The following is a 14,133-nucleotide window of genomic DNA, read 5'->3' on the forward strand; positions in this document are numbered from 1 at the left end:
ATTTGATTAATAAATATGATAAATGATGTGTTTGTATGTTGTGTTTTATGCCGTTCTGTCGTAGATCCTTTATTTAACATTGATGTTTTGTGAGCAGTTATTATAGCTTATCACTGTTTAGTTGAAATTACCATTGATGATTAGCCGACATTACACACTGCTGTGTTGGGCCAACCTTTTAGTCTCTTCTTGCCTTATAGAGATAACTCCCTTAGTAACAAACTCCTGTTCTATTTGTTCCAGTACTGATCTCTACACACCACAGCAATTTCTGCTAACTTGGGTTTTTTGGTGGATGTTTCCCAGAGATTTTGTACCTGTCATATTTTTTTCCATTACCTATTAAATTTCCCCCTGTGAGTCTGGGGGTAGAATAGGCCTGATGTATTTTGCCTGCCATAAGAGGTGACTAAAAGGAGTCTCACATGTTTCAGCCTTTATGTGATGGTCCCCTGTAGGATTTGACCTCCATTTTTCAAAATTTTCCCAAAGAATGAGCCAATTGGGGGAGGGCGCCTTACATGGTGCATAGTGTCCATCATGCGCTGAGACCTTTCCCTTCCTTCGTTGACGTGGATCTGCACTTCGCTCATGCTCCAGCTGTTGGGCGAGGTCACCCTCCTGGGTGCGTATACCTCCATCCTCTTTGCAGTATCGCTTTCTGCACTGTCAATGAAAATGGACTTCTTAGCTTGTTTGCGCCTGATATCCAGCACGGTATCCAGTGTGATGTGGTGGGACCGCCATGTACCCTGTTTGTTGTAGCCCCCTGACCGCACAGGGAACGCTTTGCTGATGCCTCCCTGCCAGGTGGCCTTTGCTGCAGCTGGGTGACGCCCATGGGGAGGACCCCTGGTCGGAGTGGGTGGCATCAGGGCAGATGACACGCCATGAAGCGTAGTATGTCATCTCTTGCTGGTGGTCAGACACCAACAGTCTCTAAGTGATCAAGGTCTAACTTCAGTGCTAAGAAATATGACCCCAAAATGCCCCCCCCCCCCCCTCCAGGCCACACCATGTGAGGAACACCAGGCTAAGGATGGCTGCGAAGCTTATTTACCCCGGTACCTCGTACGTACGAGTGTTGATGGGGTATCTTTCTTGTCAATGAAACCTCAGTTTCTTGTGGAGCATTTAGAAGACAAGTTTGGTGAGAAGGAGGGCTTGTCCAAAATGCAGTCAGGGTCAGTCTTTATCAAAACAGCATCCTCTGCCCAGTCACAGGCACTACTAGCCTGTGTCAAGCTGGGGGATGTTTCTGTTTCCCTCACACCCCATAGGAGGTTAAATATGGTCCAGGGTATCTTATTTCACAGGGACCTTCTTTTGCAGTCTGATGATGAGCTGCACGCCAATTTAGAGCGGCAAGGTGTCCATTTCGTCTGGTGCATCCACCGGGGTCCAAGAGATAATCAGGTTGCCGACACATTACCCAAGAAGGTCAAGGTGATGGTCTACCACTGTGATGTAAAGCCATATATCCCACCCCCAATGCGATGCTTTAAGTGCTAGAAGCGTAGGTCTTCCTGCTGTACTTCCAGCATCACATGTCGGGATTGTGGATGTCCTTCACATCCCAGTACTCCCTGTGCCCCGCCTCCCATCTGTGTCAGCTACGGAGAGCACCGTTCGCCTTGGTCGCCAGACTGGCAGGATTCTCCAGAAAGAAACAAAAATAATGGAATACAAGACCATGGACCGACTGACCTACACTGAGGCTTAGAGAAAATATGAGAGGCTACATCCTGTGCATATGACATCAACCTACGCCGCTGCTATGACAACGGTTCTGCCACATAGAGCTGCTGGCTCTCAGAGCCATCAAGACTCCACCTGCCTCCTTGATTTTGGGGGGGGGGGGGGGGGGGCACTTGCCTTCCTGTTGCTCCTGCACAGCCTACTTCAGGAGCAACAACCCCCCCCCCCCCCCCCAAACCATCAGGGATGTCAGTGCCCACTTCTCAGCTAGAGGAGCGTATGTCTTCTTCGGCTCGTCTCTCCAGGAAGGGATCCTTTGGGTCACTCCCTTCCCAGGTTCCTACCAATGGCAAAGCTGACAACTGCCATTCCAGCAACCACAGGTAGCTGGTCGTAGGGCTTTACGGTCCTCCTCAACCCCTGAGACTGAATCAGTGAAGCCCTCCCAGCCAGACAAATTTAAGGAGCAGCGAGAGAAACCTAAAAAGAAAATGACCCTAAGAACCAAGGCCCTGCAGTGGCGCACACACACCAACACTACCTACAAACTCTGTGTCTAAGGATGAAGTGGAGATTCTGGTGCCGCTAAGGACCTAGTGGTAGTGACCACTTCCCCATCTTCCTGTCACTCCCCCGGCATCATACCCACGGACGACTATCCAGATGGGCTAAGGCAGACTGGGTAGCCTTTACCTCTGCTGTCACCATTGAATCTCCCCCACATGGTGCCATTGATGTTGTCATTGAGCAGGTCACTACAGTGATCGTTTCTGCGGCGGAACATGCGAGCTCTCATTCTTTAGGATGCCCCCGGTGAAAGACAGTCCCTTGGTGGTCGCCGGAAATCACTGAGGCAGTTAAAGAGAGTTGGCGAGCTCTACAGAGACATAAGCGGCACCCTTCTCTAGCACACATAATAGCCTCAAAACGGCTCTGTGCCCACGTTCGTCAGCTTATAAAACGACGGAAATAGGAATGTTGGGAGAGGTACTGTCGACCATTAGGTGTCATACGTCACCTTCCAAGTCTGGACGACAATCAAACGTCATTTTCGGTACCAGACCCCAGCAGGTGTCCCTGGCATTAACATCAGTGGTGTGTTATCTACTGATGCAAATGCTATTGCCGAGCACTTTGCTCGAGCCTCTGTGTCAGAACTATCCCCCAGCCTTTCACACCCTGAAATGGCGGATGGAAAGAAAAGTCCTCTCGTTCACTACATGCCACAGTGAACACTATAACGCCCCATTTACAAAGTTGGAAGCTTCTCAGTGCCCTTGCACATTGCCCTGACACAGCTCCTGGGCTGGATTGGATCCATAGTCAGATGATTAAACATCTCTTGTCTGACTTCAAGTGATATATCTTCGTCATCTTCAACCGGACCTGGTGCGATGGCGCCTTTCCATTGCAATGGCGGGAGAGCACCGGCATTCCGGTGCTCAAACCTGGTCAAAACACACTTGATGTGAATAGCTACTGGACCATCAGCCTCACCAACTTTCTTTGTAAGCTGCTGGAACGTATGGTGTATCGAAGGTTGGGTTGGGTCCTGGAGTCACGTGACCTACTGGCTCCATGTCAGGGCGGCTTCCACCAGGGTCGCTCTACCACTGATAATCTTGTGTCCCTTGAGACCGCCATCCGAACAGCTTTTTCCAGATGCCAACATCTGGTTGCCATTTTTTTTTTACTTACATAAAGCATACGACACGATCTGGCGACATCATATCCTTGCCACATTGTATGAGTGGGGTCTCCGGAGCCTGCCCCCACTTTTTATCCAGAACTTCCTGTCGCTCTGTACTTTCTATGTCCAAGTCAGTGCCTCCCGTAGTTCCCCTTGTATTCAGGAGAATGGTGTTCCACAGGGCTCCGAACAGGGCTCCGTATTGAGTGTGTGTCTATTTTTAGTGGCTGTTAACGGTCTAGCAGCAGCTGTAGGGCTGTTGGTCTCATCTTCTCTGTATGCAGATGACTTCTGCATCTCGTATTGCTCCTCTAGTACTGGTGTTGCCAAGCAGTGCCTACAGGGAGCCATTCTCAAGGTGCAGTCATGGGCTCTAGACCACGGCTTTCAGTTTTCAGCCACTAAGTCATATGTCATGCATTTCTGTCAGCGTCGCACCGTTCATCCTGAACCAGAACTTTACCTTCATGACAATCCACTCACTGTAGTGCAGACATATCGATTCTTAGGACTGGTTTTCGACACCCGATTGACTTTGCTACCTCACCTTCGTCAGCTTAAGCGGAAGTGCTAGCAGCACCTCAATGCCCTCCGCTGCCTGAGCAACACCAACTGGGGTGCAGCTCACTCTACACTGCTGCAGTCCTACAGAGCCCTTGTTCAGTCATGCCTTGACTGTGGGAGTCTGGTTTACGGTTCGGCGGCACCCTCAGCGTTGCGTATACTTGACCCAGTGCACCACAGTGGCATTCTCCTAGCGACGGGAGCTTTTAGAATGAGTCCGGTGACCAGTGTCCTGGTGCAGACCAGATTCCCTCCATTGAAGGTTAGGCATGCACAACTGCTCGACATGTTCATAGTTCTTCTGCACATCCGAATTAACATCTCCTTTTCCCAACCATGGTGGTTCATCTCCTGCATCGGTAGCCCCGAGTCCTTCCCATTACCACCACTCCTTGAGGTCCGTTCATGTACTCCTCCACAGTAAACACCTAGGCCGCAGATTCTTCTGGACCTTCGCATGGCCCTAAGGACTCCATTAACCCTGCGGCTCTCCGCTATCACTTCCTCTAGATTCTCGACATGTACCGAGGCCATGAAGTGGTTTACACCAACGGCTCGATGGCTGATGGTCACATAGGCTTTGCGTAAGTTCATGGAGGATATATCGAACAGCACTCTTTGCCAGATGGCTGCAGTGTTTTCGCTGCAGAGCTGGCGGCCATATCTCATGCTTTTGAGTACGTCCGCTCATGCCCTGGCAAGTCATTTCTCCTGTGTACTGACTCCTTGAGCAGCCTACAAGCTATCGACCAGTGCTACTCTTGCCATCCTTTGGTAGCGTCCATTCAGGAGTCCATCTATATCCTGGAACGGTCCCATCGTTCAGTGGTGTTTGTGTGGACCTCAGGACTTGTCAGAATACCAGGCAATGAACTTGCTGACAGGCTGACCAAACAGGATACGCACAAACTACTTCTGGAGATGGGCATCTCCAAAACTGACCTGCGTTCTGTCGTACGCCTCAGGGTTTTTTGGCTTTGGGAGACAGAATGGCATAACAGTACACACAATAAACTGTGTGTCATTAAGGAGACTACGAATGTGTGGAAGTCTTCCATGTGCTCCTCTCACAGGGAATCAGTTGTCCTCTGCTAGCTCCACATTGGCCATACGTAGCTAATGCGTGGTTACCTCCTCAGTCGTGAGGACCTACCTCGGTGTCGCTGTGGCTCACAAATGAATGTCATCCACCTCTTGCTAGACTGCCCACTTTTAGCCACTCTACAGCGGACTGTTAACTTTCCCAGCACCCTACCTTCGGTGTTTGGTGACAATGCCTCAGCAGCAGCTTTAGTTTTACGCTTTATTCGTGAGAGTGGGTTTTATGATTTGATTTAAGTTTTAGTGCGTGTCCTTTGTCCCTCTGTGTTCTCCACCCTAGTTCTTTTAGGGTGGAGGTTTTAATGTGTTGCAGAGTGGCTGGTTTCTCCTTTTTATTCTCATGGTCAGCCAACCATGGTAATCTTCTCTTTTGTTTCGATCTCTTCTACATGTTTTTTGCCCTTCTGTCGTTCTTGTGGTGTTCTCCTTTCTTCCAGCTGTGTTTTGTATGTCTCGATTATTTTACTCTCACCCTTGTGGAATTATTTTAATCGGAACGAGGGACCAATGATCTAGCAGTTTGGTCCCACCCCCACCCCCACCCCCTCTTTTAAACAAACCAACCAACTACCTATTCAATTCCCAGTTTGTGCACTCTTGCAATTTTTACACCACCTTTCTGCAGCTCCACAGTACAAATTCTTCCACAATTCCCAACAAACATGTTACACCTCAGTAAAGTTTTATGAAAGAAACTGCCTAGATCACAACTTATGTACCCACATTATATTCTGTCACAAAAATAATACAAAAATAATTAACATAAAATTTTCACATCTATGCAAAAAATATTTCATGCTGGCCACAACAGCAGCAACATGTCACTAATGCCATATCCTGTTGTATTGGGTGTGAATGTAGCTTATTTATTTAAATAAATAAAGCTTCATACTAATAGGGCGAGATCAGATGTGTTGGGAAAATATTTTAGACCAAATGTTATTCTAAACTATGTTTTATTATTATTTATTATTGTTATTATACATTGAAGTAAATATTATGTTTTCAAGAAATGAACACTACAGGAATAGCAACTGGACGAACAGTTTTTGACAAAAATGTTAAATGACTTTAACAGACTTGCCAGGAATATATGTAAGCCTTTCACTGTTGACTTTATTCTATGCTATAGTAGCTGTGTTAATAACTTAACACATGCATACCTGCTGCCATGCCTCAGTTATTGTTGCAGTTCCTAGCGATTTTCGTAAGACATGCGTGAAATGAGCGTGCCTCCCTTATTTGAATGTAGCTGCACTTAATGGTGTCTGAAGCTGATTAAACTTGGCAGACATGTTTCTATAATGTTGTAATATCCTTGAAGGGTGTGGTACCTCTGTAAACACAAGCCTTTATGTAATGGTACTTCACAAAATGGTTCATATTGTACCACAAATTCTTGTTTTCCTTTCTAGCAGCATTTTGGCAATAATTATACAGTCATAATAATTGTCTTGATAAATATAGTTACACATGCCAAGAAGTGGTGAAAGTACAGAGAGAATAGTGTCTTGAAACTTTTTTCCTTCCCCAGTGTATATTTCTAGATCGGAGATACATCCACTTACACTTTCGAAAAACAATACGACAAGCAAACCATATCTGATAAGTTTTCCAGGATTTTATGTCCAGAAACGAAGCTGCCCTCTCCGTGGTATCATTACTTCATCAGTAGGCACATGTTCACTTTTGTAGAGTATGTTTTTCTGACCCCTCTCTAAGTAATTGTCATTGAAATGCTACAATTTCCAGATCTGCTCAAATAGATTTCTGCTTGTTAGCTTGCCAAAACTCGGTGTGTCTATTAGAGGATCTGGTGACCAATAGTGCTTCAGATAATCTTTTTTATTTGCCCCATCAAGATAATCACACCCACAAATTTTTCCAGGTAAATTGCAATGACATTCGTAAATTTGGGGGACGTAGGAGAGTCTTTGTAATGGTTTTTGTTTTGTATGTAATAAAAGTTTGATTGTGTCGACGTCTGATCGAACTGTATATCCCCTAGAAATAATTCCACAGTGCTTACAACGTTATTGAGCTCAGTGCGTAGGCTCTTTTCACCTTGAATGCCTCTAACCATTTCTAAGATAGTGATCTTGTTGTTGTTCAGCCAACTTTCACTGTCGGAAGCTTCATCATCTAAATTGTTCACAATTACCTCACTTTGGTTGATTATAGGCATGTTGTTTTCTTCTTCAATTCCACTACCATTATCAGTAACATCATCTGAATCACTTGGAACATTAGAACAATTGCCTGCAAACAGTTCATTAAGAACTCACCTTCTGTTAACTGTTTACGTGCCATACCACACAAGGCAACAACTACATTACTGGCTCATTCGCAGCACTGATTGTTGGCAGTAAAACGTAAGATAAAAATAAGTTTGTACTGTTGTTTGCTGCACTGAACCCTCCAATTCATATATAACCTTTTGTTAAATTGAAATAATTACTGGCATAAGCAACAAGTCTCAGAAAATGAGCACAGAACAAAAAACATAAATTTACATGATCCGTCCACAACAATTGGATGCGGAAATACGTAAATCTACATGGGCCGTACGCAGTGTGTTATGAAAGAATGAAATGCTATATGCAAAAATTGTAATTAATGCTAATCTGTGTAGAGATTTAGAGACCCAGTAGTAGTGAAACATTGAAGAGATAATAGTGTTTTGAAAATTTTTATGGGACTTAAATACAGTTATAGAATTTATAGTGTATTCAGTTTCTGAAATTTTCCAGAACAGGTTGTGCAGTATAGTGTATTATTTTCAAGACATTCGGAAGAGTGTGTTGGATTTGAGCAAAACAATACAACAATTTTTATCATATAATGAAGAGTGTAGCAACTTGGTTTTTATTGATAAAATTTTGTTGGTATACAAACTGCGTTATATCGGGGATATGTGCTCCTGAAACAAAATTTAGTCAGAGTAGTTATATTACATGTTACTCTTTTCTCAGTCCATGGAAACTACATGACATTTAATTTGTACTGATCATTTTTAAATTATGGTCAGATTGTGATAGTTTTGTCACTGTGCTTTGATTCCAAAACACACATGAATGGCAAATGAATCGGAAGTTTTTGACTTTATGGGCAATGAATTTAGTAACAGAAATGCAATGAAAATGTTAAAACATTTCTATGTTAAATGTGTTGCAGGTTCTTTCTTACTTATACCCTTAAGAAAATTTTGGTCCATTGTAACTTCCGTCATTGCCTCTTGCTGCTTTCTTCTACTAATGTAAGAACCCTGTTTCATCAGCACACAAGAAATTGATGGAAAGGAGGAGAAAAGTTGGGTGGGAAGACATGTATGGTAATATATTCGTAATATCAAATTTAACGGCAGTGGAAGAAGAGTAACAAGTGATGCATTAAAAAAAATTAAATTATTGGATGGCATTCATTATTGGTTGGGAGGCCCCACCTGGGGATGTTTAGCCATCTGTGCATATAGATGTCACAGGGAAGCAGTTCCTAGAATATAGAAGTACAGCAAACTGTCAATTATGTAGGCTAATGTGGACCCAAAATCACATGGATGACCAGAAAAACGTATATAATCCAAAATGCTTATGTTTTTACTGGAAACTGCTATTTACAAAACTCTGCTTTACATAAACATTACTCGCCAGAAACTACTGACCTTTAGCTCCTAGGGGAAAGGCAATCATATAGACAGGAAATTGGCAGTGAACTTATTACAAGGGTAGACTTCCTGCACGTAGCTGAAGATCAAATGAGAAGCAACGGAAAAAATTTCAGAGATCAAAACACCTTCAGCCATTTAAATTTCCAGTTATATTATTTTAACAACCAGTTTTAGCACAACATTACATCATCTTCAGGCCTCCTGACAGATGTATAGGTAGAATCCCACCTCTGGTCCGTTCAAAATAGGGGCCAGCATTCAGTGACTTATATCCATAGATTTTTTACACAGTGATCCTTTCAGTCATCACTTGTCAGCAAGTGATGATCAAAGGGATCGCTGTGTCAGAAATCAAGGTTACCAGTCATTGAATGCTGGCCCCTCTTTTGACTGGACCTGGGGTTCTTCTTGCACGTCCGTCAGTGGGCCTGAAGATGGCATAATGTAGTACTGAAACCGGTTGTTCAAATAATATAACTGAAAATTTAAACGGCTAAAGGTGCTTTGATTCGACATTTTGTGTCGAACAGCTGAGGTCTCCCAACTATCTGTAGAAAGATGAGACCAGAAATGTCTGATGGTGGGATAGGTGTTTTCTGGCAGTAAAACGTGTCACGTGTGTGATATTGTGGTCTTCATTCAGAAGAGTGGTTTGGTGCGGCTCTCCTCACAGCTCTATCCTGTGCCATATCTCATCATAATTTCTGAAACTTACATCCATTTAAACTTACTTACTGCATTCATCTCAGTTCTCCCTCTTCAATTATGCCTCCCACATTTCCCTCCAGTACAAAATTAATAATTCTTTCACAGCTCAGGATGTGTTATACCAAGTGACCCCTTCTTTTATTCCAGTTGTGCCATAAATTTCTTTTTTCTCATTGATTTGGTACCCTCTAATTATTTATTCTGTCTACCCACTCGATTTCTATTCTCTTCTTGTCTAAAGGGCTTATCATCCATGTTTCACTTCTGTACAAGGCTATACTCCAGACAAATACCTCCAAAAATGACTACATAACTTTTAAATTTGTATTAGATGTTAACAAATTCCTCTTTTTCAAAAATGCTTTTCTTGTTATTGCCAGTTTGTATTTTATATACTCTTTCCTTAAATCATCATCAGTTTTTTCCTGTCCAAATAGCAAAACCTGTCTATTATGTACAGTGTATCATTTCCTAATCTAATTCAAGACATTGTCCATTCCATTAAACTGTACTTTTGAGTCTGTAGCTGTCTCTGACACAATTTTAATGTCATCACAAACAGCAAAGTTTCTGTTTCTTCTCTCTGAACTTTAATTCCCTGTCCAGATTTCTCCTAGTTACCTTCACATCATGCTCATTAAGCAGATTGAATATCATTGGGGATAAGCTACAACCCTGTCTCACTACCTCTTTAATGTCCATCAACCCTTACAAGTTGTAAATAACCTCCTGTTCCCTGTATTAAATCCCTGCTATTTTCAAAATTTGAAAGAGAGTATTCCAGTCACCATTGTCAAAATCTTTCTCTAAGACTACAAGTGGCATAAACCCTTGTTCAAGATCAGCTGTAGGGTCAGTATTGCCTCACAGGTTGCTACATTTCCCCAGAAGCCCAAACTGTTCTTCCCCATGGTTGACTTCTAGACATTTTCCCAATCTTCTGTAGGTACTGTGTCAGTATTTTGCAAGTGTGATTTATTCAACTACTAGTTAATAATAGTTGGTAATATTCACACGTCAGCTCTTGCCTTCTGTGGAATTGGAATAATTACTTTCTTTGTGTATATGAGGGTATTTTGCCTACCTCATATAACTTACACAAGAGGTGAAATAGAAAATAGGAATAATTATTTTCTTCATGGTTATGGGGGTATTTTGCCTACTTCATATATCTTACACAAGAGGTGGAATAGTTTTGTTATGACTGGCTCCCCCAAGGTTGTTGTTTACTGTAGGGGCCTTGTTTCAACTAATGTCTTCCAGTACACTTTCAGATTCCTTTTACAGTATCGTATCTCCCACCTCATCTTCATTTATGAGGTTGTGCAGATAAGTAATTCCTCTGAACTTTTTGTGTGATAACTGCCAAAGCTTTTTAAGTGAAACAAATGTTATTAACGTTCTACATCTTAATTTTTCATGTCTACATATTTATTTCTCAACATAGTCACCCTGTCGACGAACACATTTCTCTCAATTAGAGACCAGTCTGTCGATATTGTCACTCTAGAATGTTTTAATTCATTGACGGAGCCATGTCACGTGTGTTTGCACTGTTTCATCATCATCAAAGTGAAGTGCTCAAAGAAGTTCTTGCAGATGATAATTGGATAGAGCCAACCTGGGACTGTATGGAGGATGATCGATGTCAGTGAACCCGAGGTGTTGAATTGTTGCAGATGTCACAGCTCTTGTGTGTGATCTTACATTGTCATTCTGAAGGATAAGGTGCTCCTTGTGTCAGCAGTTAGAAACTTGATCACAGCAGGCCTTTTCTCATGCAGAAGCATAGTTAATGCTACACCCTGCCATGTTACATGCTGAAATTTGTAGCCCTCTAGCGGCAGAGCGTTGCAACTTGGGTCAGGTAAGTGGGGAAGTTGACCTAGTAATATGCCCGACATGTAATACCTCAGTCAATATTGAGAACAGAATAAAAAATTCAGAGGCATTACTTTTTGGCACACCCTCGTACGTCCTCTTCCCTGTCTATAATATTGCTTTCGGTGAACTATGAACAGGTAATTTGCAAACTGTATTATCCACACCCAGACAATTGGGAGTTTGCATTATCTTCTACAGAGTTGTTCAGAGACATGGGGGTATGACATTAAGCATGTATTTAATACCGACAGAAGTGCCAGTAGCCACCTCTTTCTCCTGCCATAATCCATAGAGAGTTGGCACCGAGCAAGATGGCACAGCAGTTGTGGCAGTGGGCGTGTATTTGGGAGGAGCAGAGCTCCAGTTCCTGTCCAAACATTCTACTCAGGATTTATTGCAGTTTCAGTGGATTCCTTGAGACAGGTACCCACGCACTTCAGCATATAGAAGTTTTCTTCCTCGCCTAGCTAAATCTGAATTTGTCTTTAGTGATGTCAGTGTCAACAATATGTCAAACTCTTTAACTACGGATGCACAAATATTTTCCATTAAGGTTCAGTTTTGAATATTATTAGTTTGTGGAAGTTGTAGAAGGAAGAGTAATGCAAACAAGTGATGAACATTGAAGTGTGTACAGAAAATATTGAACCTTTGGATGGCAGAAATACATTTATGATTTGGAGGTACAGAGCCCAAATCCTCTTCAAAGTAGTTTCTTTGGCAAGTTCTCAAACTTCTCATAACCTTCATACCGTTGTTGGAAACATTTCTGAAACCCATCATTTGGAATGATGATGTGCCTGGCCATAGCATTCCACACAGTGTCTTCATTAAACTTCAATCGCGTTCCTTTCAGAGGCAATTTCAGCTAAGGAAATAGCCAAAACTCATGTGGAGCCATGTCGGGTAATTAGGGAGTTTGACTACCCACAGGAATGTTGTATTTGGCAATGAAACTCTGAATCAGATGTGCAGAATGGTAAGTTGTGTTCTTGTGGTGGAACTGCAGAATTTTTGCTGCTCACTGATCCAGTGGTTTGCACCGCACAGTATCACAAGGGTGACAAAGGATCTCCGATTAGAATTCTTTTGTGACAATTTGGCATTGTGGTGTGACTCAATGTGATGGACCTTGATGTTACTGCGGACCTGCCGTGCCTGGGCTGGGTCGAGGAGTTTCTCGACTCAGGACTCTCTCTCTCTCTCTCTCTCTCTCTCTCTCTCTCTCTCTCTCTCTCTCTCCCTCCCCCCCCCTCTCTCTCTCTCTCTCTCTCTCTCTCTCTCTCACACACACACACACACACACACACACACACACACACCAGATAAAAAGACTTGTACCAGGCAGCCGAATTCCCCACAACAACATTGTCATTTCAGCTTGTTGAGGATCTGCCAAATGCAGTTTGCTATCCACTGATGTGGTGGGCATCTTTGAGGCAGTTGTAAGACTCCTTTATCCTGAGTTTCTATGGCATCTCCACCAAAGGAACTCTCCCACACTTCCTTGGTTTATGTGGGAAAACGAGAGGTTCGGAACTTTTTTTAACATATCTCATAGTGTGTTAGTAAGTCAAATCTGAGGATAAAATGGCCCATAGAAACAATGAGTGCAGGGATAGTGCATTTAAATGTTTTCATAGTTGCCTGAACCAGTTTTAAAGTTCTGACTGCAAAATGTTATTTTATTCTTTTTCAGGATCATGCGGAAGAGCTGATACTTCTGAACTTCACACCTAAGTCTTTGCGCAGGTAATAAAACATCATCTTAGGTATCACTGATCATCAGTCAAAGCAGTATGTAAGCTGACTTTGCTGTACGTATCATTTCAAAAGATCGAGAAATAGTTAAATGTGTCAGCTATCTAAAAGTAAATATAGTTGGGTAGACCGCATACAGTGCCATGTGTAACACAAAACGAAAGTAATATGTTTGTCGGCCTGACTCTTATTATCAAAATTTACACAAATACATCATAAGAAGCTAATGTTTCCCTACCCCACAATCGGGATAGTGGTGAGGGGGAAAAAAAGTGTACAGAATGAAGCTTTCAATCATGCTACATTAAAACTGTGCTACAGGCTGGCAACATTTGCACAGTTTTAATCTGCCAGTTCATTTCTTAAGTCCACAAAGATCTTGTATACCTTGTTGATTAACACCCCTGGGAGACACATCATCATGAAGAATGCTGCAAAGTTTTGCCAGTTAACAAGAGAGTAATCATTGCAGAATTTAGCTCCTCACTCAGTTGGTCAGGTATACACAAAAATGATAAAGCATTCGTGGGACCACTTGGATGGGAACAATTTGTTATGCCCAAACCAGTTCCTGAGATAATTACACGGTCATCACTTGGCATTTATTCTGTAGAGTTTCTGCCACTGTGGATGTCTCTGGTATACTCTATTTTACTCCAAGCCATATTCACTGCTGTAAGTTGAACATTGGAAAGGTAGTCAGAAAGGATGTTAGTCCAATAGTGAGGGAAAAATTATCGCCAAAACTAATTTTAAAGTTGCTTATAAAATGTGCACATCAGGATGGACACACAGATCCCATCCTTGTAAGAGCATTGCCCACAAAACACACGGCTCTGGGTTCGAGTTCAGATTTGGCACTCTCAAGAGGAAGTCCCAGGTTGGAATAAACTTTGTGAAACCATGTATATGGTGGTATAATATAAATGGATAGATAAAAAATTTACTCTGAAGCGGTGGCAGGGGAACACATACACTAAAGGATTTAAATTTTTGCACGCTTTCGGAGCCGGTGGCTCCTTCTTCTGGCAGAAGAGTTGAAGGGGAGGCTTAGGGAAAG

At 42.8% G+C, this 14,133-nt stretch overlaps 1 protein-coding gene across 4 annotated transcripts in view; it reads left to right on the forward strand.

Annotated features, from left to right (window-relative positions):
• LOC126106788 (kelch domain-containing protein 2-like) overlaps positions 1 to 14,133 on the forward strand; it is a 140,807-nt gene that overhangs the window by 118,491 nt on the left and 8,183 nt on the right. For all 4 annotated transcript variants that reach the window (XM_049913175.1, XM_049913172.1, XM_049913173.1 and 1 more), the window contains one exon: positions 13,012 to 13,064. In XM_049913175.1, the coding sequence (XP_049769132.1) occupies positions 13,012 to 13,064 (53 nt within the window). The remainder of the gene's footprint in view (positions 1 to 13,011; positions 13,065 to 14,133) is intronic.

The sequence above is a fragment of the Schistocerca cancellata genome, chromosome 10 (assembly GCF_023864275.1).
Source record: "Schistocerca cancellata isolate TAMUIC-IGC-003103 chromosome 10, iqSchCanc2.1, whole genome shotgun sequence".
Lineage (NCBI taxonomy): Eukaryota > Metazoa > Arthropoda > Insecta > Orthoptera > Acrididae > Schistocerca > Schistocerca cancellata.